General features: G+C 37.8%; 1 protein-coding gene across 3 annotated transcripts in view; it reads left to right on the top strand.

Moving 5' to 3' along the window:
- The window catches only part of LOC127953462 (F-box/WD repeat-containing protein 7-like), a 100,532-nt gene that overhangs the window by 60,186 nt on the left and 13,788 nt on the right, over nt 1–26,558 (top strand). For 2 of the 3 annotated variants that reach the window (XM_052552711.1, XM_052552762.1), the window contains 6 exons: nt 17,469–17,530; nt 19,138–19,276; nt 21,221–21,355; nt 23,483–23,606; nt 23,716–23,852; nt 23,948–24,061. In XM_052552711.1, coding sequence (XP_052408671.1) covers nt 17,469–17,530; nt 19,138–19,276; nt 21,221–21,355; nt 23,483–23,606; nt 23,716–23,852; nt 23,948–24,061 — 711 coding nt within the window. Of the gene's footprint in view, nt 1–14,466; nt 14,646–17,468; nt 17,531–19,137; nt 19,277–21,220; nt 21,356–23,482; nt 23,607–23,715; nt 23,853–23,947; nt 24,062–26,558 lie in introns of those variants that run through there. The other variant, XM_052552841.1, reaches the window with a different exon arrangement.

Below are 26,558 nucleotides of genomic sequence, written 5' to 3' on the forward strand. Positions count from 1 at the left end.
ATGTAATTAATTTGATTAAATTGATTGACAGCCGTAATCGATGCTGAAGTTTTGATCGAGTGTCTTGATGATAATCACTGTAACGTATTGCAGTTTGCATTTCACTTTCCTCTTTGTAAAAATTCATAAAAGTCTGTGTAGAGTTAACTCACGAGTGGCCGGAAGGAGACCTCTCCTCGTGTTGCCTGGAAACCATTTACAGATGGAGAGAGATGTGGACAGGTCCTTGCTTCTCGCCCACCGGGCGGCTCTCTACTTTTTATGATTGCTCTCGTTTGGAGATGCATGTGCCCTTTGTTGTTGACACTTTAGGGTGCATGTGTGCTGTTGTAATGCAGTGCCCCAGGGATGCTTATTTACATCCTTGTTAAATATCACTGCATGACAGAGGAAAAGAAGCTCGGTGACGAGAGGGTTGTCCCTCGGACACCGTGTGTTTAGAGGGAGGAAACTTGGTGTTTTTCAGGCCTCTTGTCTCCGATTGGTAGCATTCAGGTTGTTTGTATTTCTCTCTTTCAGTGGGCCGTCTGTCTTAGAGGGCTTCTTTGTTTCCTGAATGGCTAATCTACCAAGTTCATGCTGAGAGAGCCGTTGTTCTGTATAATTGTGTGCTCTCATTTCCATACAGCTGTCCAGGTCTCAGCGCAGATATGCCAGCAAATAGAGAAAAGCTCTTAACTTTCATGTACCTGCATGCTGAACTAGCACTCGTATGAAAAGGCCAATCAGATCTTGGAAGTTTAGCCAATTAAGGGTTTGTGGGTCAATCCAGTTAGACGCTGATGTTGAGCTAATGTCAAATTGCAGATTAGCACCACAGAAAACTGATTTTAATACTCTGGGAATTCTCATGTAAACTCAAGTTGTTCCAAACTAGAATTGGAAGACTTTCTTCCATTGAAGATAAAAGGAGACATTTTGAAGAATGTGCTTGTCTTCTTAATATTCTGTTAAAATAAACAAGGACTGGAACAAAAAGGTGAAAGCAGAAAATATCAAAATCTGAATTTTTGTTTATGATGGCTAGATGGAAATTTAGGGATAGTTCACCCAAACATGAAAAGATATTTTGAAGAATGTTCAGTTGACTGTAGCCAGATTCCAGTTTATTTTTATTCCGTTCTAAACGGGTTTGACAAGCAACATTCTTCAAAATATCCTTTTTGTGCTCAGCAGAAGAAAGAAACAAAAAAAAACTTTTTGGGGTGAACTATCAATTTAAATTGCGATCCATCCATCCGTCATTGAATAAATGGAAACATAAAGTACCGTAAGTTGCATTATTCATTTTGAACTAATTCTAAATTCAAATATCGTCATCACCTAAAGAAACTGCGTCTCTTCAGAAGACTTGGATTAAACTCCTCAGTTCATATAGATTGCGTCTTTATGCACATTTTAAATCTTAAAAATGATGATTCCCTAGACTTTCAATGGATGGACAACGATTGCTCCGAGAATATAAAAAGAAATCAAAAATCTCTGTTTTGTGTTGCCAAGATAACAAAGTCTTATTGGTCTGAAGCGACATGTTGGTGTATAAAAGTGAGACGAGCAGTGGTCTATTTTTGGGAAGCTGTTCTAACCCCTCTCTCTGGCTCCGTGGATCATGTAGTGTCTTATCCTCAAGAGGACGAAGGCCAGCTGGCGTGTAAGATGCTCTCTCTTTGTGCCGAAGCAGGCGGAGGGAAAAGCAAGTCTGTTTGCACTCGGTCTATCTTCAGGAGGGCAGCTCTGTACACTACTTCAGTCTACACTTTATTGACAGATCTTGGATCATGTTGGACTTGATCAACATTGGTACGAGCTGGAGTATCTGCATAGACTGCGTCACTGACCCAGCATCTCTCATCATGTTATGAGTTTCTCAGCATGTACTATAAAGCAGTGCGGCCAGCCAAAGCCACAAACTCCTTGATCAGCATCTCTAATCCAGCTCTGCGTCAGGCTGCCAGCGTCTGTGTGAGTGCAGTCGTGCTGTTTTACACTTTTATGTATAAAGCACATTTAAAAACAACCATGGTTGACCAATGTGCTTAAAAATGTCCAGAAAACACACACACACACACACACAAACAAGACAAATACAGTAAAAACATCACAAAGTCTCTGCTCAGTTCGAAATAAAAGCCAAGATACAAGCACTGAAAAAGCTCGGTCAGCATAATTTTTTAACATCGAGAAGCACCTGATTGGACAACCTCAGTGCTTTAATGTAAGCGTTGAAGAGATGACTGATCCAAACCAACATATAAAGAGTCACAGTAGTCTGGTCTAGATGTAATAAAAGCATGAATTACACTTTCAAACTTCTTAAATGACAGCTAGGGCTTGACTTTAGCCAACAGTCTCAGTTAAAAGAAACTGGCTTTTACAACAGAGCTAATCTAAGCATTATTCAGTTTAATGCATAAATGATTGTCAAATCATGGTGCAAATATACAATCACAATGTTTTTGAAATGTATACTTAATTCAGAAGGGATTCTCATTATCTTCTGTTGTTTGTCAGAGAGGATGATGAATATCTATCATCCAGCAGGTATAATTTAGACTCGCAGACTTTAATAAAAACTATTAAAGTATGATTATCCTATTCAAGTAATCCATCTCTTAGTGATCTAATTTTATCTTTAGAATATTCTTTTCAGTTTGTTTCTGAATGACGTTTGTTGTGAGGGTCACAGTTTTTGTTACTGGTCCAGTTCTTGTACTCCATAGATGCGAATCTATTAAGAATCACTTTTCCGTGCATTTAGGGTTTGGAGTTTCTTTTTTAATTGAAAGACCTTTGTGTAAAAGCCTCGTTACACCACTGTATTAATGCACTTTGACTTGAAGAAGTGTTATGAGGAGTCTGAGAGGAGTCTTTTATTTTTAGCAGAAGCTCGGAGAAGAACTGGGCAGAGATTTGAACATGGAGACTTTAGTAATCATAGCTTCCTCCAGAGGAGAGATTTATGGTTTGATACCTGTGACATTAACTTTTGCTCTTTATTCTGTATGGGATAGTTTATCATTAGCTACTTTCTGATGCGTTCATCCTTGCGTAGTCCTAACCTCCCCAGCGTTACACGCTTTTGATCTAACTTTCTTATTAGGAGCGGGAACTGACACAGATTTCTCAATTTGGTTCTGAATCACAGACACTCAATTCTGTTTGATTCCAATTTTAACGTGATCCATTTGGGAATATTTAAATTTGTAATTTCAACAGGCTGGTTTCAGATTTGAGATCAGTGTGACGGCGGGTATCTTGCATTGCAACTGATTTAACAATATATAAAAGTTGAATATTGACAATTTTTAAGCACGTTCCATGTTTGCATGTGGTGTAATTAGAATGCAAAAGAGGAAAGGTTTTTAAAGAGCACGATTGCATTTTACACGTTCTTGTTTTTGGCTTGTCACATTTTACTTGTAAGATTAAATTAACTTTTTCCATTTTTAAAGACAAAGTTAATTCTGCTACTTAACCATGTTGGGAGTCATTCAAACAGAAATGCTGCTCTATTATGATTTGGTTCTACATGACTTCTCGCTGTTTGAGCAAGAGAGAGTTTGCATTCGAGTCACGATTATTCAAGACCTCAGCAAACTGTCCCAAAGACAATGAAAGTGGTTCATTATATCCCATTATATATTTGTCATACATTCCTCAGTTGTTTTTTTCGAATGCCACCACCACAAAGGAACGTTTAGAAACTTGCAAACCCAATTACTGAATAAACAGAAGCTTGCACCTTTAATGAGCAACACCATCTCTTTTTTTCAGTCATAGTAGGATCTGAAAACGCTGTTAAGCACCGGTCCTCCAGCGCTCTGTGTGGTCTGCTTGGACGAGTGTTTGGATTCAATGGAGAGGAGTTTCTGGTGAAGTCATGCGTGTTAACTGGGATACATAACCATGATTCCCCATGGGCGGTGGTTTAAAGCGTGAGATGGCACGCAGTTCCTCTCAAACCAATGGGAATATATGAGCTCTTAGCGTTCTGCTTCCACTGGCAGACGTCTATTATTGATGATGTGCAGATTGCTCCCTTGAGTAATATACAGTAGGATTATTTTGTGTTGTTGTGGACAATGAAGTCTGTCTTTAAACGTGTTAATGCAGGGAAAATCTTGACCCGTTTGACCATGCAGGAAGAAAGTATGCATCTCCAAACAGTGGAGTACTTCTAATCTTAGTTGTAGTTAAGTAGTGGTTTATTTTTCTCTGGTGAAGTGACTGTCCTGTGTGGTTTCAGTGTTGATGGATATCACAACAGGCTTAATTAGTGGATTTCCATGCCTTTGGTCCAGCTGTTTCCTTCAGCATGAAATCCAGCAGAATGTATAATCAGGAGCCAAAAACACCCTGAAGGAGGGTGTGATGGAGCTTTTTTCCATCCTCATTTATTTATTTTGTCTTCCTTCGGAGGCCCACATTGCCCTCTTTACACTTTCTCAATGAAACCTGGTTTATGCAAGGGTCCGTGTGTCATTGAGGCACTCGTGCAAGTGTTTGTTGCACCTTTAAAGCTATGTTTCAGTACTTGGTGATTCAGAGGAAAGCTGGTCAAAGAGCTTGTACTTTTGAAGCAGAATAAAGCATCTTTTGCAGCGTCTGTAGAAAGTTACAGAGTTTGACTACTATCTTCTGTACAATGAATAAAAATGTCCAAACTGTAGGCTAAATGTCTAGGATTTTAAATAGCTATTATGCAGCACGTTGTTCATATATGAACTTGGGTGCTTGAGTCAACGGTTTTAATACATTTTAATTGTCTCTAGCTCTTGCATATTATTAACAACCAGTGAACGTGAAATATTAATATTTTACTTGGCTAAGAAATCCACCCAAAAATCCAAAAAACCAACTTAACATTACATTTTTCAACGATTTGCTGAAGTGGTGTTCACTAGATGTCGTATAGTTCATACAAGTTGACTCATGAAGTCGTGGCTCTTTATGTTCTGCAAGACCCTCTTTCCATTAAACACATTTTTATTGGACTGTCCCACTTTTAATGCAAGTAGACAACTTATTTAATGTTGTAAGCATGCTTGTTTAATAAGATTTTACCAGAAAAAGTTTTAGAATTTGTATCATATGTAAATCTAAAGCATCTCGTGGAATTTGATTTAAAATATTGCATCTTTGTTTAGCTGTGATTTTGTAACTTGAAGATGTCTCAGATGCTGACATGCATTGAAATCTGTATCACTACTTTGTGCCTCTGCGTCTCAAGTGTTTAACATCACTCCATATTCAAACCTTGTATAATTAAGTCCTGCATGTGCAATGAAAAAGTTTGCACCTTTCCAGATTTCTACCGACATGCTCTTAGTGACTTCTAGTAGTTCTTCTGAAAGCTGTTTGAGATGACGGTGCGAGCGAGAGCTCCTTCAACCCTGAGGCCTGTCCCGAGGCTCTCGAGGAGTCTGCTTATGTTTGCTCTTTCTGTTTGCGTGTGGTTAGCGTTTAAAACCTTCGCCACAGGCATTGCTCCATAATTGAGCTAAATCTGATCCTTTTGGAGTGTTATTTATATCTGGCGTGCTTGAATGAAGACATCGTAATGGGTTTTGTCTGTTGGTGAGTGTTTTTATACACTGATTTAAGCTCTGACAGCTGTCCTCTGCTTAATTGTCTGGACTTGAGTCAGTAGAACCGCATTTTGTCAATATTTCTGTAACCAACCAGAGCAAGAACATGGTTCTGTTCCAGAGAAGAAAAATGATCCTGCGCACCATAATACTCTTCTCTTTTAATCGTCTGTTGCAATGTCTTTCACTTAACATCTGAGACGAGCCAGAATTGCTGTTGTGTTACATCATCTAGCTTCAACTGACACCTTCAAAAACAAGTCAGAAAAACCTTGGTTTCTTTGCCAGGCTGTTTGTTTGTTTGTTTGTTTGTTTATTTACTTCGGGAAGACAGCAACCAGTAGTACATTTAGTCATGATTGATTTTTTTCAGGTATTTTTCCATTCCTCATGTCAAAGGCTGTTGTTTTTGTGAAAATCGCCTTGTGGTCTAAGTTTGATGCAGATATCTGATCAGCTTTGGCGCTGCTTTCTCGTGGAGGAGTGAGATTTGAAACGGTGAAACTGCTTTAGGGTACATGGATATGAAAGAGCTGCAATTGTGGGCTAACAGCATGGTTAAAAATCCTCCCTAATGCGAAAACTATGCATTAAACCAGCCGGACTGGAGTATCTGGTGTGAGAGGAAACACCTAATGACAACAGTAACAAGACTGAACATGCTCTCTGCAGCAAAGCAACTTTACGTGTTTCAAGATAAAGATCTAGATTGCCAATACTCAAACCAAGTATTGAGGTACAAACATATCAGACTGACTAAAGAGTTTGTCAGTTTTCTTAATTCCACCCTCATGTCTGGAAGTGTTTTTCTTGTTAGTTGTGCCATGTGACTGCTCTCTTGGCATTGGGACTGAATTATTATTTGCTGTGTGCATCATGTTGATTTCCAACAGTGTGCCATGGCTTTTACCAAAGATGTCACGTCTGACAAGCAACTGTAAAATCATATAGTAATTAAAGCATAAAAACACCATAATACATGTGCAGATATTCAGGAAACATGGTAAGTTCACATACTTGTTTCTCTGAAAAACAATGCTGTTGCAGTTATTCTGCTTTAAATTGTGTGTTCCGTGTCGGAATGTCAAGTCTTGGTCTGTGTGACTCCGCCCACTGCCAGTTTAACCAATAGGATTTCCAGATTCCCCCGGGTTGCCAGTTGGTGTAAAACACAATGTATTACAGCTATAGAAGCCAACAAACAATCAGAGGTTGTTGAAAAACCCTCAGCATCCATCTGAAAAACTTTATAACCAGACGAATATTAAGTTTTGTCAACTTGCTCATGGATCAATCACCTCCTTCAATAGTTCATCTTCCTCATTGAGAGAGATTGTGTCAGAACTTGTAGCTGCTGAAGGGGCTATTTAATTTTTTAATTTAGCTGTTAGCATGAAGCTGTTTGGTAGGGCTGGGAGAGAAAAAAACAACAATTATCCGATGCATCATGATTCATTTTTCAGAATAGATTCTGAGCTTTATGTCTGTGTGCAATGGTGCTTGTTTGTGCTAGAGACAGCCATATTTAACTTGCTGCCGGCTACAAACAAAACACACAACAGAGGTTAAATGCAATAGCATTACGTCAGTAAAAAAAAAAAAAAAAAAAAAAATTGAATTCTGTAAACTCTTAATACAAAAATGTAAATCAAGAATCATTTTGGCATTGGATCGGATCATGAGGTGCCTAAAGATTCACATCCTTGTTTTATTTTTGTTCACTCAGAGGTTTCAAGACCACAAGTCTCTCACCCCACAGACTTCATGTCTCCTTTCTTGAGTTTTAAATGCATTCACAAGAGTACAAAACATTGTTAGTGGAGCTCCAGGACTGTAATCTGGGTCTATTTTTATCTGTTCGTGGTAATCATCCTCTTCTATATAGTGTTAGTTGAACCTCCATAACAGACTGTCTTCTCATTTACACACACACACACACACACACACACACACACACACACACACACACACACACACACACACACTGTTGCAGTCACTGGGTCTAAAAATGCTCACTTCTCAAGTGTCACCACTAAAACAAACAGTCCATTAAAGGTCAGTTTTTAATGAGACTTTCTCTTAATAAGGATGATGGTCAGAGATGGACTGATCTGTTGATCGTGTGACTCATCAGAGTAAGCGATGGAATGAAATCTTCAACTGGAATATCAATAAAAGCAGTGGCACTAGATTGCATCGGTTTACAGATCCATATGCACACGCTCTGAGCAGACCCTAGGCAACTGTCTTCAGATAAAACATCGCACAAACTTCACACATTATGTGGGTTCTTCTGTCATGCATTGACATTTCTTCACTAATTGTGCTGGCTACAAGATGCCTGGCTTTCTGACTTCCTGAGATTGACTTGGATGGAAAAGTTTCACGTCCTTGACTCTGTGAAAAAGCGAAAAGGGTTTGACTTTGTTAGTGTTTCCAGTTGACTTCGCCAATTAGCTCTTCACATCTCTGTGCTAACGTTACCTACGTTTAACCAACTTGCAGTGGCCTGAAAATCATCATCTGAAACCAGATCAGGGCAAAGAGGTTTGGTGGGAATCTGCTTTGCTGAAAGTCACCGCACCTTTGAAGAATCCTGTCTTTCACTTCAACACAGAGCGACAAAACTGAAGCTTTTAACAGTTTGTTCACTTCAAGCCATCAAGGCAGGGGTTAACTTATCATATCTGCTCACTGAATTATTAAAAGGTCAGCACATTGAGGTTCTCTTGAAGAGGGCTGTCCAATCCTGCTTCTGGAGCCCAGTGTTCAAAGTTTCTGGTGATCCCTAAGACCTCGATTCGTTCTTTCAGATGCGTTTAATTAGGATTAGGATAATTAGGACTCTTCACTCCTGCTTTCGAATAAATCTTTTGCAGCGTAAGGTAATGCCTAAGGCTCTTTTCTATAAGCTATAACTCAATGCATGGAGAGCTTCACAAACACCCAACACTTCACTAATTACCCAACATTACCACTACAGTCCGGCAAAAATTACAGTCCTCGTATAGAAAAACAACACCTGGAGTTTGTCGAAGTCCTGCTGTTTTCAAACGATCGCCCACCCCCTCCCTTCACAAACTAATGGACATTTCTTTGGCTTTATAACTGCTCCTTCTGTTGTTGATGGCAGAAGTGGAACAACTCTTTGGGGTTTAGCAGAAATAAAAACCCTTCCCCTCTCTGTTGCTACCAACAAACATCTCTATTTAGATTTTACGGCATGATAATCAGCATATGAGTCAGTAATATGTTTGCAAAGAATTTATGGCGTGTATAAATATGTCATATTGTGAGATTAGATCAGTGTGCATGGGTCAGTGAGCGTGTATGCATGTATACTTTAGTTTTGGGAACAAATGGTGCAAATCAAGAATTAATGTGCATGTATGACCCCAGAATTATAATGGATTTGGATGACACATGTCATACTAAACGCATTGTGAAAAACCTTTATAGCAGACCATGATGATATTCTCCCAGCTCTCATAAAGGAACTGAAGAGTTAAGAGACTAAGGCCCATTTGTGTTCATTCTGACTGTTTCACAGGTTCTTGACCCAGTTTAGAGGATAGTTTGTAATAACATTTATTATATTGCATTTGCCTTTGCATCTCCATCTCAGGTTAATTGATTTTTCCTGAAACCACAGAAGTAATTTCCCTCAGCGCTTCTTATGCTTTGCACACATCTGGTTTCATTTAGCCAGCATTGATTGTTTATTCAATTCCTAAATTGGACAATGACCCTTCGGTGTCTCTGTGGATCTTTTCCCAGCCATGTGTGCTGCTGCCTGAACATCATTCGTCACGACCCGATCAAACGTGATGAATCAGGGGCTTATTGTCAAGTTGGAGGCTAAATGCTCGGGTCAGGAGCAGATGGTATCAATGTGCTTGGTAGGACGTCGCAGTCCGCAGGCGAATTCATTAACCTCCATGTCATCTGCCTGATTGGAATTTGAGCTTTCTCGCTTCACAACGTTTGCCAATTCATAGGGAGGACACTGCCTGTGCTTCATTTCCTTATCAAAAAGGGCAAATAAACAATGTTTAAATGATGCTCAGGAATGCTTTAGCAATTTAAAGTTTCATTAATGCAAGTTTCTTGAATTAGAGATTTTACATTTTTACCAATTCTGTGTCAATGACACAAATTTTCCAAGATGGAAAATTTAAAAACTTTTAAAATAAAATAAAAATCTAGTTAAAAAATGCATGTGCCAAGTTGTTGGAAAAGTAATCTTTCTTTGAGTTGAGTTGATGTTTTACAACTTGACCTCCCATGTCATCAGATTATCTGATATTTTAAGAAAAGTCATTCAGGTCTTGAAGGGTCCTCTCTATCATGACTTTTTTTTTCATGCATATTTATGCACTTCGCTCATGCCACATTATCGATCGGGCAAAAATTTTGAAGAAATAGTGTATGCCAAACTATCCAATAAGTATTTTTCTTTTTCAAGAACCTCAATATTCATTTTTATTTCTGATTATGATGTGGAGACAAAATTAATTCATTGTAATAGCAAAAAAAGAGCATTATGGCACTGGATGGTTCATCTGCTATGCACTGATTTTTACAAGCTGTTTGCAGCATGTTCTTGGCGTTTTGCCTGCTTGATTTGTGATAGTGTCTTAAGGAATTAACATGTTCCTGGAACCTGTTTTGCTGCTTCGCTAAAACAATACAAGACTGTTGTGGGCCATCTATCATGTGTCTGGCAGGTCTTGTTGCTTTAAGCACATCTATATCGCGCTCAAATCCATGAAATTGGGAGATAAGAAAATGGACTTTACAAGCCAAGCGTTCCCAGGAAAGCACCTGATTTTTTCGCTCGTGCGTCAGGGGAAAACCTCTCGCCGTGGAGCCGGTTAATTCTCCACTGTGGGGGTCAGAGTTTCTTGAAAAGACATGGGCAGGACCTTCTCACATGCCACACATTCCTATCCGCTGTGTAAAGTTTAGAAGGGTTTTTGTCTGTGGAGAGAAAGCGCTTTATAGACACAAACGTCCAGCATACATACACACGCTTCACTTTGTTTAGGGGTTGCTGTGGAGATTTTCTAACAGCCGAGAGATGGGTCATCAGTGCACCTGTGTTTTTAGATTAATTCTGACAAAATACAGCATCCGTGAAGGACAGAGATAAGTTCACATTCACTAAGAAATCCCCCAAGTTTATCTGGATACAGTCCTCCCATTTCATACAGACCCATTTCATACATTCTCAACCCAGCTCACTCGCTCCACTTCCATCGGCTTCCGGACACAGATTCATTGGAAACTCTGTAAGATGAAGAGTTTTCCCCAGCAATTCATCAACAAATTGCTTGGAAACTTTTGACAGGTGCAATTTTGTCCCTAACGCTCGGTCGCAGTAACTCAGCGTGGTCCTCTCCCTGCAGCTGGATAGAGTCAGTTTTTATTGATTTATATTTTTAAGTGCAAAGAGTACAATCTACAGAACCTGTGCCAACAAATCTAAACCCACAAGGCTTGTTTTCCAGCACTTACCCGGGGTGTTTCATCAGCACTGGAGCAAAGTTTAATCATTTTATTTTTGGTGGGATCAAATTCATCTTTTCCTCATGCACTATTGAGAGCTATAGAAGACTTTTACAATTATTTAAGACAAGTTTTGATCCAGCTCTCATCTTAAAATATCCCTGTACTACTGTCCCAATGAATCAAACCGAATCGTGCAAACTGATTACATCAAAAGATGCCCCGTTAATCCAGTTCTCGTTCCTATCTAATGAATGTCTGGTAAATGACTGCGATCACATTTGCTAACGCTTCCTTGATGCATTCCAGCATTTCATTTGCCTTGATTAGACTCTAATGAGCATTGTAAGACCAACCGGAGTCCCTCGAGGTTGGTTAAATCTGGCTTCATCACACGTGCTGGTTGGTCTGATCTAAACCCATTTTGGTAAAGTGTGTTGAAGTGGTTGGGACTGAAGCATGGCGACTTGAGTCTGGTTGAACGAGGCTGTTCTTTGCACCAATGCTGATGGACGGATGACATGACTGTGTGCGGTCAAGCTTCAGTGACTTTACGTTCTCTGTTTGTCCGACGCAACGGATCTGTCTGTTATCTAACCAGTTTTAGATTGCTTGACTTTTACTGAAACTGCATTGTAAAGGAAGATTAGTCATTAGACTCAGTCTCAGTAAAGTGGACATAACTGATAGGTAAGTAACTTCAGTCATACTAAATACATTTGAAATGGGTCATTCAACAAAGTGAAATCTGTATTTGTGTCATGGAAGCTAAAGAACACAATTTAAAGTTTCTCGTGGCACTCCGGTTGAGTTTAGACGTGCCTGACATGTCTGGACTTGTTCAGTGAGTCACAGGAACAAAACCAATGTCGAGCCGTCACCACTTTATGTGACTTCCTTTATCTCTAATACAATCTTTTAAAACAATAAAGAATCTTACGAGTAAACAAGAGAGCGCCACAGGTGGATATCTGATTTGTAGAGAACAAGTTATTAGTAGACAAACTGAATTTTTGGTAACACTTCAATAAGTTTCCATTAGTTAATGAGTATTACAGTATTTGTAACTGTTCATTACTTAGCTCATGTTAGATCCATTAAATATTAACAGATGCCACTTTTGACTTTAATCATGTATTACTGAATGTTGAAATTAAGAATAATAAATGCCATAGAAGTATTTTTCATTCTTAGTTTGCTATCTAATGTAGGAACTAATGTAGGAACTAATTCTCACTATTACTGACTTTTGACTTTTTGGGTCTTGTTTTTTGTCAAAAATCATTAGGATATAAAGTAAAGATGATGTTCCATGAAGATATTTTATAAATATATTACCATTTTTTTTATTATTACTAATATGCATGAAGAACTTCATCTGGACCACTTTAATAGCGATGTTTTTTTTTTTTATTGTTTTTTTTTTGCACTCTCAGATTCTAGATTTTCAAGTAGTTGCATCTCTGTCAAATATCCTAACAAACCATACATCAATGGAAAGCGTATTTATTCAGCTTTCAGATGATGTATAAATCACAGTTTTGAAAAATTGCAGGGTCACATATGCTAGTCATATGCAAGCAGCTAGTTAATCGTGAGAATCACTCCCTAAACTAAAGTGTTTACTGCTTGTTTTTGACAGTTATTTCAGTGTATTTGCATGAACGAAATGGCACACTTTTGTGTATGTCAATATATTATTTTAAATCCATTTAAGTCATTTTTTTTGGCAACATGTCTGTGTACGCTTGGACGAACTTTAGTCATGCAGTCCTTACACAAAACCACCCCGAGAGCCAAATAGCACCTGCTCAGTCTGAAGGAAATAACAAGAGGAGGGAAGCGGCTGGTTTGGGTTGAATATAATCTCAGGCTCTTCACTTTCGTCCAGCAGCAGCCTGCTCTGTGCTTCGTTCTCTGTTCACTTCTTCATCTGCAGAAAGCCTGTCATCTGATCCTTCTGTGTGATCCCTTCTGAGAGCCAGCGATTCATTTCTGTCCATGTTTTGCTAATAATGAATAGCGATTATTGCATGCTCGCTGGAAAACTTGATTCCCATTTGTCGATTAGAATCCGGAGGTCAGATATGTGTTCGGTCTCTACGAGTAAGCTAATAAATTAATTTCAACTCAATCAATATTTGATGTCCATTTATTTAAGCAGGCGTGTAATAAGCAGAACAGTGTACAGTCAGCTAGTCATTATCACAAAATAAACACCAAGTTGATCAGGACTCGGCTCTGTAGTCTCTTGTCTTCTCATGCAAGAAATTAATTTCAATTTTGTTATGACATCTGCTTCAAACATTACTCTTCTCATGATAAGTTTTGAAGTCAGTCCATTTCATTAACTAATTACTCTTCAACAGTGTTGCTTAATAGCTACTGCAAAAATGCCCTTAATTATGAAGATGTAACCTAGTTCTTATCCATCATTACCAGGACAATAATTACTTTTCTTAATTCCTCTAGTAAAGGTGGTCATGAATGGTTTAAAAAGATTGTAATTAATATGTATTGCTGCTGCAAGATTGTTTTCCCTTCTTTTCATCAGTCTTTTTAGTTTGTGTGGATTTTTAGACCGTGGCAATATCTCAATGGAATTCACATAACTTGCTAGTTTTGGTTATTTGGTTTTATATCCCTTGCAAACTACCCCCAGAAGTCTCTTCTGCTTATCAAGGCTGCATTTATTTGATTAAGAATATAGGAAGAAAACAGTAATATTGAGAAATATTAATATTATTAATTAATATTAATAAAATAAAAAAAATGGTTTTCTATTTTAATGTATTTAAAATATAATTTATTTCTGTGATGCACAGCTGTATTTTCAGCATCAATACTCCAGTCTTCAGTGTCACATGATCTTCAGAAATCATCCGTAAATGCTGATTTATTTTGAATGTAGTAATTTTTGTTACTTTTTTTTTTTTTTACCTGTGCTACTTTTTTCAGATTTATTTGTTGAATAAATTAAAAAAAGAACAGCATTTATTTAAAAAATATTAAAAAAATATAATATGAAACATGAACAGGAAACAAACAGGTAATTAAGTAATAGAAAGTCCAGGCAGGTGTTGTTGTTTTTTTTGTCATTTTCGGTAAGAGGGGAGGTTCTGAAGAGGGCAGGGCTCTCTCTCTCTCTCTCTCTCTCTCTCTCTCTCTCTCTCTCTCGGTCTCTCGGTCTCTCTCTCTCTCTCGGTCTCTCTCTCTCTCTCTCTCTCTCTCTCTCTCTCTCTCTCGGTCTCTCTCTCTCTCTCTCTCTCTCTCTCTCGGTCTCTCTCTCTCTCGGTCTCTCTCTCTCGGTCTCTCTCTCTCTCTCTCTCTCTCTCTCTCTCTCAGTCAGTCAGTCCGCTCGGAGGACGCTCAGTAGACAGACGCCGAGTCTCTGGATGAGTATGTCTCTGTCGGATCTATCCGGGATTAACCGAGCCCTTATCACGCAGATATAGTTCATAAACTCTTCATCTCCTCTCAGTGCATCGCTCCCGGATTATCCTCTTCACCATGGGTTTCTACGGCACTATAAAGATGATCTTCTATAAAGTGAGTAACGCTGTTAATTCGTGTCTGATGCACTGCGGCTTTTATATCGATACGGCCCCTTCAGCGCGGCCGCGACGCGACAGGAACGCGCCCGTTATGAATCAAAGAAGCGGAGCGCGCGCCCGTGTATTATACACATCTTGGTTGATTATAACACCGGCGCTCGGATTTGTCGCGTCGCGTCGCGTTCTGAAGGGCGCGTCGGTGAAACACGCGACTGTTCTTACAGCCACTGCGGAAAAATCTCCAGCAGACTGAGAGAGTCACCTTCCGCGATGCTCAGTCACATACTTTGAGTCTCCTTGAGGAGAAGCTGGTGGGTTTGGGGAACATGCTCCATCATAATTTCCCCATCATCTGTCTATACGCACACACACGCACACACACACACACACACACACACTGCACCTGCATCATACACATATCTATCCGCCCCCTATACAGTACATCTCAGCATCACTGCTTCCTTCTCTTCTTGTATAGCTGATTTATTTAATCGCATGTTTCTGATGTGCAATTGATAGTTTGTTGCTCTGGTATTAGATTCTGCTCATCTTCCAGAGAAAACCTGTTGGAAATCTTAATTTGCAGCTGATATGCAGCAGAAATGATATCTGTGCTGTCTTAGAGCGTCAGTGTTGTGTTATATGAATGATTTAGTGTCTGACCGTTGAAGGGTGTTTCCTCTCTTACAGTGATTGGGTCACTGTGTCATTGCTTTTGATGCCAGGTCTGTCCCCAAACTTTATATTTGAGCTCACAGTCACTGCAGATTTCAGGGTGTCCTCTGACGTCGACGGAGCAATCTCGTTAATAGTTTGGTTACGAAACAAAGCTCATTAAGAATATCTGACGTTAGGCATTATATGAGAATAGATCATATCCATAAGCATCAAGCTTTGATTTCTTGCAGTTTAACTTCCACGACTTTAAGGGTTTTATTTACGAGTAAAGCACACTTAAATAGTTTAAAATGTGCATGAGCTAAATGTGCATCTATGAGTTTTCTGAAATGAATAGCAAGGCTCTTCATTCATAAATCACAGGGTTTATTGACCGATGCATGTTATTTGCCGAGACTTCACAGTGAAGCATTCCTGTTAACCACAGACCGAGGCGTTTTTGCTCGGTGGTGTCAGACATGGAGAACGATTACACAATGACTCATCTGAAATCAGATGGCTCTCGCTGTGAACCCGAGAGAGAAGCGACAGTCTAATCCACTCGCCCAAATAAATGTAGAACTGAGCAAACGAGTGTTTGTACTTCATTCACACAGTTTTGTGTTAAGTGCTTTTCACTAAGTCACGTTTGGCTAATAGTTGTGATTAGCAAGTGTGGCGTTCCCTCTGTGTGGAGTAAAATGAGAGAGTCGTAACACACACAGCCTTACTTTCTGACATCTTCAGTGTCATGTCATCTCTTGGCTATCTTCATGCATGTATATCTATTGTCTGTTTGACGACCTTTGCATTGAGATCACTGGCTCTACTGGTCCTCATCAGGCTGTCCTGTAAAATAAACACAGCTGGCATGGAAGGGGTTAATGCATAATCAGAACATTTCAGATTTTTGTGATTTTAAAAAATGACCTGGCACACCTGACACTAGAGCAGCTGGAGCAAATGTGACCATGCCAGTGTTTTATTAGGTTTATTTGAATATAAAGACCAATGCATGTCATTTTTACATGAGGGCGAAACTCTAAATTAACCACGAAGAGTCAACCGTGAACATGCATCATCTGTACAGTCATCTTATCTCCTTTAAATGTTTTGAGCAAAATTAGGAATACATTAACATTAAGTAATTCAGTAATTATGATCCTATTATGGCCAATAATCACATTATTTTTTTTTACTATTTTGTTTGTATGAATTAAGAATAAAACACTATAGAATCTTTCATTATTATTATTTTAAATGTGATATTCTTGTGATGGCAAATCAGGTCATGAAAAACCAACTGGAAACCTGAGACTCTTTGTTGTTTTCTTGTTTGTTTTTGTTTTTCACAAAGATTCTAAAGTTCAACAGGAATAGATTTATTTTAAATAGATTTTTTGTAATAATGTAGCAATCTTTAATGTCACTTTTGAGCAATGTAGTGCATCCGTGCTGAATATAAATCTAAATATTTATATTTATAAAACGATTAATTGCTGCCAAATGCTTGCTTATTCAGTGTACAATCTGTTTTAGAGACTATATGAGATTATTAACTCTAACCACTGAATGTTGCTTCAGGCACAATGCCACTGTGTTTTGGAAATCGTTTCAGACATGATGCATGAGTGTGTTTCAGTAGTGGAAGTCTTTACTCGTCACTCACAACCTCTTCTCACATCCTTCATGACTCACAAACCCTTGGACGGCACAATGATTCATAACTTAGAGTCTATCGCTTTCCTTTGTGCACATATACATTTATACTGTTGTGTTGTGTCCACAAAGATGTGTGTGTTTGTTTGTATGCATGTGCCCCCTTTCCAGCTGCTCTGATAGATGTGTGTGTGTGTGTGTGTGTGTGTGTTTATGCCATACACCTCTTTGAAGTCTCACATGACAAGCATCAGCTGTCAGATTTTATCTTTTCTGTGCTGTGTCACTATAAAGTGCATATGACCTTCCTTCATCTGGCCTACATTTGTTGGTGAGGGAGTTAGCACAACACACACACACACACACACACACCTCCTAACACAGGAAGGAACACCGGTGGATCAGTAATGTTTACTGTAATGGTTGTTTATGTGGCTGCTCATTATTGTCTTGTCCCCGATGAACCCAATCTAACCAGCGCTCCACCTGCTCTTTGTTGCAGATGAAGAGGAAGTTGGACCATGACTCCGAGGTTCGAACTTCAGGAAAAAAGCCCTGTCACAGGTAAAGCCCCTGTTACCTGACCTGAAGCTAGCGACATGTTTAGCCCAAGTGCACTTTGCATTTTATGTGCACATCTTCCTGAGGGTACAGTAACCGGCAGACATGGTTGTTCTTGTGTGACACGTTCCTCTTTTCCTCTTTTATAATGAATAATAATTATACTAGGATGCATTAAATTGATTACAAGTGACCGTAATGTTACAAAATAAAGTTTATTATCAATTTTCTCTATTAACTACAACTTTTGTCTGAGTAATCTCTTAATGTGCTGCTTATTAATAGTTATTAAGGAAGTTGTTGCATTTCGGAATGGTGTGGATTAAACGATCTAAAATATGCTCCCAAGGCTATATTTGCATATGCATGCAAAAAATTTATTTTTCTAGCATGCATGCTAATAAACAATTAGTTAACAGTGAGAATTGGTCTCTAAACTAAAGTGTTGTCTAAATTTCTTTTCAGTATTTTATTCATTTAAAGAGTCCTGTATCACAGAAAGAGAGAGAAAAAAATGCACAGCACAGAAATAAATTACAGTTTAAAGTACAATATTAAAATTAGTTATGTAAAATAAATGTAACTATTCATAAATATTCTTTTTCTTTTCTTTACCTACATTTTAACACTCATTTGCACACAGAATTATGATTGGTTTCATCTTTCATGCACCCATCTAATAATCTAGTCACCTTTACACTGCACAGCTCACCTGAAACAAACACTTCTGTTATTGTTGTTTTTTGCCTTGCAAGCAGTAATATACAACTAAAGAAAAAATTGCACGTCTGGCTTGTTTTGGTGCAGCTAATGGTTCAGAAATGATACACCGTCACTGTGAAACCACATGCAATCTCCTCCTGAGAGTTTCCTTAGTCAGCAAACCCGAGCTCAGCCGGCAGCTCTGAGCAGTGTTCATGCTTTAGTGACGAGGCGCAGGTGTTCCTGTGGTTGATATTAGAACAGTACACGAGCATCCAGGCATCTTGGTCTCGGATCCCATTAAATATGAATCCATTATGAGTCCGACCTGCACTCTTCCCGCTCTCCTCCTCATCTGTTGGTTTCGTGAGGCGTCCGTAGATAAGCAGAATGCAAGGAAGAAATGCTGAATCATCTTTTCGGTGTTAGTTTAGGGCACCAGAGACTGTAAAGACTGCTGACAACTCTCTGTGTCCCTTCCTCACCACAAGTTGAAAAGGGAATGTGCTTCAGTTCTTAATCGTTTGCATGCATTTGAGAACAGACTCTAAAATAGCGATAAAAGGTAAACAGAAAAGGGTTTCTATGAATAAAACGTGGCAGGTGGCTGTATAAAATCATGCTTGACCTGTGGGGCTCATCTGGCACCCATTCAGTCCAACTCACCACTTTGGTTTTCGGCTGTAATTCCCAAACTATTGTGCGGAAGCAAAGCCTCGGAGTTTCATTTTCAACCCATTTTGTTTTGCAATCTTCCATAAACTGCACTGGCCTTTTCATATTCTTGAATTGCTACAACACAGATGTCTCCTGTCAGAGTCACTTGTTATAAATTGTGCACCAGAATGCCCTTCGAATGTTTGTTTGTCGCTACGAATGGGTTTTAAATCGTACTTTTCTTCCTCCAGTCCTACAGGACTGCCGTTCCCAGCCACCCCCACTACGTTTCGGGACATTCGAGTGGTCATTGGGCAGGGTCAGCAGAGACGGCGCATCACGTCCATCCAGCCTCCCACCGGTCTGCAGGAATGGCTGCGCACCTTTCAGGTGAGTTCAGACCCAATGAAGCTAAGCAGGTGCACAGTCACAGCTAGTGCATGATGCAACACCAGCATCATGGTAAAATGACTTTTTTTGCATGACATGCAATCACTCATTAACCCAGGTACAGTTCACAATCACAAAAAAACACAGTAGTGGGAACAGATTCTCAAATAAAGGCCATGACATTTGTGTTTTTTACCCTGCATGTCAGCTACAGTAAACTAAAACAAGGGGGTAGTGTGTTAAAATATGGCCACAAATTAATACAATTTTGTACGGCCACGATATCTCAAATTGGTGGCCACAAAATCTTTTTTCCAAGGCATTCGATGGCGTCTCGGGACAGAAGCAGCATATATAACATCCTCTCAGTTGTGGTCTGTCTGCGCCATTACGCAGTGGGTTCATAAAGAGTTTAGTTTATTTTCTTGATGGGTTGCTTGCTTTATGTCCTGAGTTATTGAATGGCTTATTTCTGGTGCTAATGACCCCCTGCATCCCTGCGAGTCAGCAGCTTCACTGTTTCAGTGTCGTTTACTTCACATTAAATGTCTAATTTCTGCACTCTAAGCCTGTGGAGATGTATCTTAGTGGCAGGTCTGTTTGTTCGGGGTTGAATTAAGGAGCATGCATTGCAACCGTGTCATATTTGTATACATAGAGTCCAATTTGGGAATTTTAAATATGTGATTTAAAGAAAAAAATAATTAAAGAAACACTGCTATTCAGAGGTTTTTCGATTTTTTGTGTTTTTTTTAAGAAGATTCTTCTGCTCATCGAGGCTGCATTTATTTAATCAAAACTAAAAAAAAACAGCAATGTTGTGAAATATTATTACAATTGTTACAGCTTTTTTCAGCATTGTTTAATGAATATAGGTAAAAAAAAAAAACATTTGTTTAAAATATAAATCTTTTCTTACAATATAAACTTTCATTCAAACGTTAGGGGTCACAAACTTTTTGAAAAATAAATAAATAATTTTATTTATTATCTTATTCAGATGTGTTAAATTAATAGTGACAGTAAAGACTTTTATTGTTAGAATTTTTTTTTTTTTGAATAAATGCTTAACATTAAATCTGATCCTGTACTACACAGTTTCCATTAGTTAGAATGACTAATAAATTAATAAATTAAGTTAATATGCACTGTACTGGTAATATAGCTTTATATAGTTATTTCACAAATGCTTATAGATCATTAAACATTTGGTAACACTTTACAATAAGGTCTCATTTGTTAACATCATTTAATGCATTAACTCACATGAACTTACAAAGAACACTATAATATATTAATATATATTGCTAATAAGTTTTGAACTTAAAATGAGCTCAGATTAATAATGGCTTTGGCCCGTCTAAACTTTCTCATTTGTAACGATGATTTTTTAAAATGCTTATGATTTTAAAAATAATGTTAGTTTATCTTATGTTTAGTTTAATTAGTTTGCTTTAACACAGTTTAACATTTTAATCGGTTAATCGCAATCTCATTATTTTAAGCTGTTAAAGCAGTCAGTTATACTCTTCTAGACATAAACCAGGCTGTGACCGAGCTTGAGCTGTAAATTACGGAGCTTTACCTCCCCATAGTCCTCTTCTGTACGTCGCTCTTCCATCATAAACATCCTGGAGCAATCCTCTTCTCTCGTTTGATGCGCTTCGTAGCAGAATGACTTTGGCACAATCTCTCTGGTGCAGCATGTCCTCACTGAGAGCGAATTACGTTCTTAGCGCCACGAGTTCGGCGAAACATTTCATTCAACTGGATGAAGTTGACCGCAGCGTAATATGGAGAGAGAGCAGGAACCCTGGGAACTGCCCCGAGACACGAAGACTCACGAGAACCTTCTCAGTTACGTTCATGTCAGAAGTTACCGTTTCTGGCGACGGTTTGCTGCTGTAGAGCGAGTGAAAATGATGTTTTTGGTGTGTGTTTCAGAGCTGGAGTGGTCCGGAGAAGCTGCTGGCGCTGGATGAGTTGATTGACAGCTGTGAGCCCACGCAGGTGAAGCACATGATGCAGGTGATCGAACCACAGTTTCAGAGAGACTTCATCTCACACCTGCCCAGAGAGGTACAGCACTCACACACTCATCTCTGTGTTGAGAAGTTTGCAGAAACACTGAAGTTGATGTTTTGATGCCGCTAACTTAGCGAACTTGGGCAGTAATCCTCAGAACTTTTTTCCCTGCTAGTAGTGTGCTCTTTGTTGAAATCAGCCAATCAGATTAGATAAAGCCAGATTAAGAAAATTTGTCTGATTGAACGAAGCAGTCAGTCGGGTTTGATTTTTTACAATGACTGTTAAATTCGTGGAGAGGCTGTTAATAAATGCTTTTGTTAAAGCCAACAACCCACTTATTTCAACTTGTTTTTAAATACTCAAGCTTAACGGTGAATTTCCTGGTGTGGAAAAACTCCATTACCCATGATTCTGCACCAAAAGCGTGAGAATTGCGTCGAGAAATCACGCAAGAACACTACATCATATATGTGGCAATAAATCTAAAATGTATTGTTTAAAGTCTTATCAAATGATTAATTGCGATTAATTGCATCCAAAATAAAATTGTTTGCATAATATGTGTGTATACTGTGTATGTTTATTATGTGTATATATAAATACAAACACATGCATGTATAAATAAAAAAAAAATTGTTATATAATATAAGAATATATAAATGTATAAACATTTTCAAAATATATACTGTATGTGTTATATATATATATATATATATATATATACATAATAAATATACACAGTACGCATACATATATAAAGTACCGTATTTTCCGGACTATAAGTCGCACATTTTTTCATAGTTTGTCTGGTCCTGTGACTGTCAGGTGTGACTTATTTATTAAAATTAATTTGTCATGAACCAAGAGAAATGAAACAAGAGAAAACATTACCGTCTCCAGCCGCCAGAGGGCGCTCTATGCTGCTCAGTTCTCCTGTAGTCTACACTGAAGACATAGAGCGCCCTCTCGTGGCTGGAGATGGTAATGTTCTCTCTTGATTCTAAATAAATGCGTCTTATAGTCCAGTGCCACTTGTATATGTTTTTTTCCTCATCATGACGTATTTTTGGACTGATGCGATTTATACTCCGGTGCGACTTATAGTTTGAAAAATATGGTAAACAAAAACTTATATTTTGGATGCGATTAATTGCAATTACGATGATTTGTAGCTGTTATGTTGGATAATGTGTATGACCTTGTAGAATATCATATACAGGTTAGGTTTAGGAATAAGCATTCAAATAAAAAATAAAATAAAATAAAATAAATTCCGAAACATTGTAAATTTCTCAGTGAATTTACTGAAGCCCTGAGCTCTAAACAGCTCTTTTCAGTCGTGCACTTCGTGGCTGTGATGTTTGACGGTGGTTTTAGAGCGTAGTAAGCGCTGGAGTGCCACTGACAGACATGTCCTCTCTTACTCTTTATCTTCAGAGAGATGTTTCAACTCTCTCGGCTTCTTTTCAGGAAGACAGAGAGGAATCCTCCCGTCGTTTCTCTGCTCTCTCTTCTTCCTGTCACTGGTTCAGCTTGCCATTCTTGTTCTTCATCACCTGTCATCTCGTCTTCCTTTTTCCTGGCTCTCTTTTTTCTTCTTCTGTCTCTCTCTGGCTGATTGAAGCAGATTGTGGGAACAGCTCCTCTAGGCTAATACTGTACACTCTGTGGAATCTCAGGCTGCTTCCTCTCTGTAGATCACACAAGGAATGGTGGAACTGTTTGGACATGATCGCTCTTCCCCCCAAGTTGCAGTGCACTTGAAAATAGGAGAATAGAAAAAATAACAATTTAAATAATAAAAAAAATATTGTATTCGATAAATGAGGGCTGGTGATAGTTTAGGTATTATATTGTAATATATTTTGTTATATAATCGATTAGATTATTAAAATAATAATGTGCTTTTTATATAGCATTTTGATATTCTTTTGAAATGTTAAAGCCTAAATTATACATTTTACATTTTATTAATTTTATGTCAATTGAAATATCTTTTAAATATCAAAAATATAATATAAATTATTATTATTATTTCTTCTTATTAAATGTATTTCTTTGTTATGCTATTTCTTATTATATTAGCATGATTTTAATTTTATTTATTTATTTTATTTAACATTTTGGGGGATTTTTTTTTTTTCTTCTCCTGATGTCTGATGTTTTCTTGTGTTGTAGTTGGCCTTACACGTGTTGTCATTCCTGGAGCCCAAGGATCTGCTTCAGGCAGCTCAGACGTGTCGTTACTGGCGCATCCTAGCGGAGGACAACCTGCTCTGGAGGGAGAAATGCAGAGAAGAAGGTGATTTCACTGCTTTCAACCAACTCTGCAGCTTTGGAAACTCATGCACGTGTATATTGAACCGAGTGGAATCATGCATTGGATCATTAGCGTCACGTCTGTTTTGCAGGTATTGACGAGCCCTTGTACATAAGGAGAAAGAAGGTTATCAAGCCAGAGTTCACACACAGTCCCTGGAAGAGTGCCTACATTAGACAACACAGAATAGACACCAACTGGAGGAGAGGAGACCTCAGATCACCGAAGGTAGCATCAGTGCGTTATCTGATTAAACATTTAATACTAGCATTTCTGATCATTTATGTAAAGAATCCTCTCTTTCTCTCCTCTGTCCTCTTCAGGTGTTGAAAGGCCATGACGATCATGTGATCACCTGTCTCCAGTTCTGTGGAAACCGCATCGTGAGCGGCTCAGATGACAACACGCTCAAAGTATGGTCTGCTGTTACCGGGAAGGTGAGGTTTCTTTGTAATTAGTTTTCCAAGTACCTTATAAAGTCACTTTTTAACACATAAATGTTTGAATACACTAATTACACACTTAAATACAGATTTGTCAGAAATTTAAAAAACAGCTACATATACAATTTTCAGTTGAAAATCTACTGGAGTAAACTTGATTAAATATTAACAAGTATTTATTTAATATGCACACATTCAATCTTATTTGTATGTTTAATATTTAAAAAACCCAAAACGTTTCTAATCGTGCTATATTCAGTAAAATTAACATTATACCAAATTTTAAATTCCAAACGGCTGTATTTGAGAAAAAAGTTGAGTAGTTTGCATTACTGGATATTTTAAAGTGTCTGTTGTGAAATGTTAAATCTTTTGCTAGTTTCATCTTACCTTGCTCTCTTTCAATGTCACACTGCACACGCTGGAATAGTAAGCCCCGCCTACTTTGATTTGATTGGCCAGCTCAATCAGTTTGACATTGACGAGCGCCTAAGAACAAACAGTGGTCTGCATAATGTAGCGCAGCATATTCTTGTACATGTTTTTAGATATCTGAGGTATGAGCAGCTGTATCCTCTCTTTCTCTCTCTCTCTCTCACCTCCATTCTCTGCCGTTCCCTTTCTCCTGTGCTTTAAGGATTCATTGCACTAGCTGATGCTGTGACACGGTCCTTGTGCTGCAGGTTTATTGCAGTTGTGAAATAATGTGTGTGGTTCACACATCATCCAGCGCTGGCCTTTCCGTCCTGACCTGCATCTAACGAAATCTCTTTTTTTAATGTTCGCTATCATACCAGATTCTAACGCAGGTCATATCATCCTCATTGGTTATCATCCTCTCTGTGACTCTCACTATTCTGCTTTACACAAGAGATGATCTCAAATCATTCCCAAAGTTTTCAGCCTTTGAGCTTCTGTGATCAAATTTTTGGCATGCATTGATTGGCTCTTGCCTCATCACAGCAGAGACGTGATTGGTTCAGCGGTAAAATGCCGTCTGATGAGAGACATCATCATCGCTGTATCTGTGGCAGGGTGCCTTTTTGTTCCCATCATGCAGTGCTGTTTGATAAAGAAGCACCAGCTTGAAACTGCTTGTAAAGCTTGGATCAGCTTCTGTTGCCTAGAAATATCCAAATATCCAATATCCAAATTCTTTCAGAAAGTGTTAGAACAGGGATTTATCCAATTAGAGAGTGAGCAAGCCATTTTACTGTGGAAAATATATATGTATGCATGTATATAAAGTGTTTTTAAAAAGTGTCTTTTGTTCATCAAGGCTGCATTTATTTGACAAGAAATTCAGTCAAATTATAAAATATTATTACCCTTTAAAATAACTGGTTTCTGTTTTAATATACTTTAAAATATAATTTATTCCTGTGATTTCAAAGCTGAATTTTCAGCATCATTACTTTAGTGTCATATTATCTTTTATAAATCATTGTAATATGCTGGTTTATTATCAATGTTATAAACAGTAGTGCTGCTTTATTTGTTTTAAAAAAATTTATCCTAAGATAATTTTTGGGATTCTTTGATGAATAAGGTAAAAATGAACAGCATTTATTTAAAATGGAAATCTTTTGTAACAATAGAAGTCTTTTTTTATATAAGTTTAACACATTCTTGTTGAACAAAAGCATTCATTTCTTAAAAAAACAAAAACAATGGTAGTGTAAATTGTTACTAAAGATTTCAAATTTCAGTAAATGCAGTTCTTTTTAACTTTTTATTTATGAAAGAATCCTGAAAAAAGTATCACATACTCCTAAAAAAATATGAAGCAGAAAAAACATTTCCTATATTGGTAATAAATCATCATACTAGAATGATTTCTGAATATTATGTGACACTGAAGACTGGAGTAATGATGCTGAAAATACAGCATTGCATCATAGGGATAAATTATATGTTAAAGTAGATTAAACTATAAAAACATTATTTTAAATTGCAATAATATTTTACAATATAACTTTTTTTTCTTGTCTATTTCTGATCAAATAAATGCATCCTTGATGAGCAGAAGAGTCTTCTTACTGATCCCAAACTTTTGAACAGCAGTATAAATGTATTTGTTGTTATAAAACCATTTGTATTTGTAAGTGTGCAGCTGGCTCCTTGATGGAAATCACAATTAATAAGTAGTATAGCTTTTTAAAATACAAAAAAACATAGATAATCTTAAACTAAACAAAAATATCGGCATCGAATGTAATTTAATATCGGCTAATAAATTAAATATCTAAAATAAATTGTATAGATAAACAAATATATATTTTACTTCAATATTTAAATATAATTTATATAAGATAATTATATAGTATAATTAGATATATCACAATTATATATATATATAATTATACCATATGATTATCGGCTGATATCGGCACTGTGTTTTGACATATATAGAGTTTTGAGTCTAGATTTAAATGTCACTAGTGTTTTAGCACATCTGATCTGATATAGTACATCCCTAAAATGAAAAAGA

This window comes from Carassius gibelio, chromosome A1 (genome assembly GCF_023724105.1).
Source record: "Carassius gibelio isolate Cgi1373 ecotype wild population from Czech Republic chromosome A1, carGib1.2-hapl.c, whole genome shotgun sequence".
In the NCBI taxonomy this organism is placed as follows: domain Eukaryota; kingdom Metazoa; phylum Chordata; class Actinopteri; order Cypriniformes; family Cyprinidae; genus Carassius; species Carassius gibelio.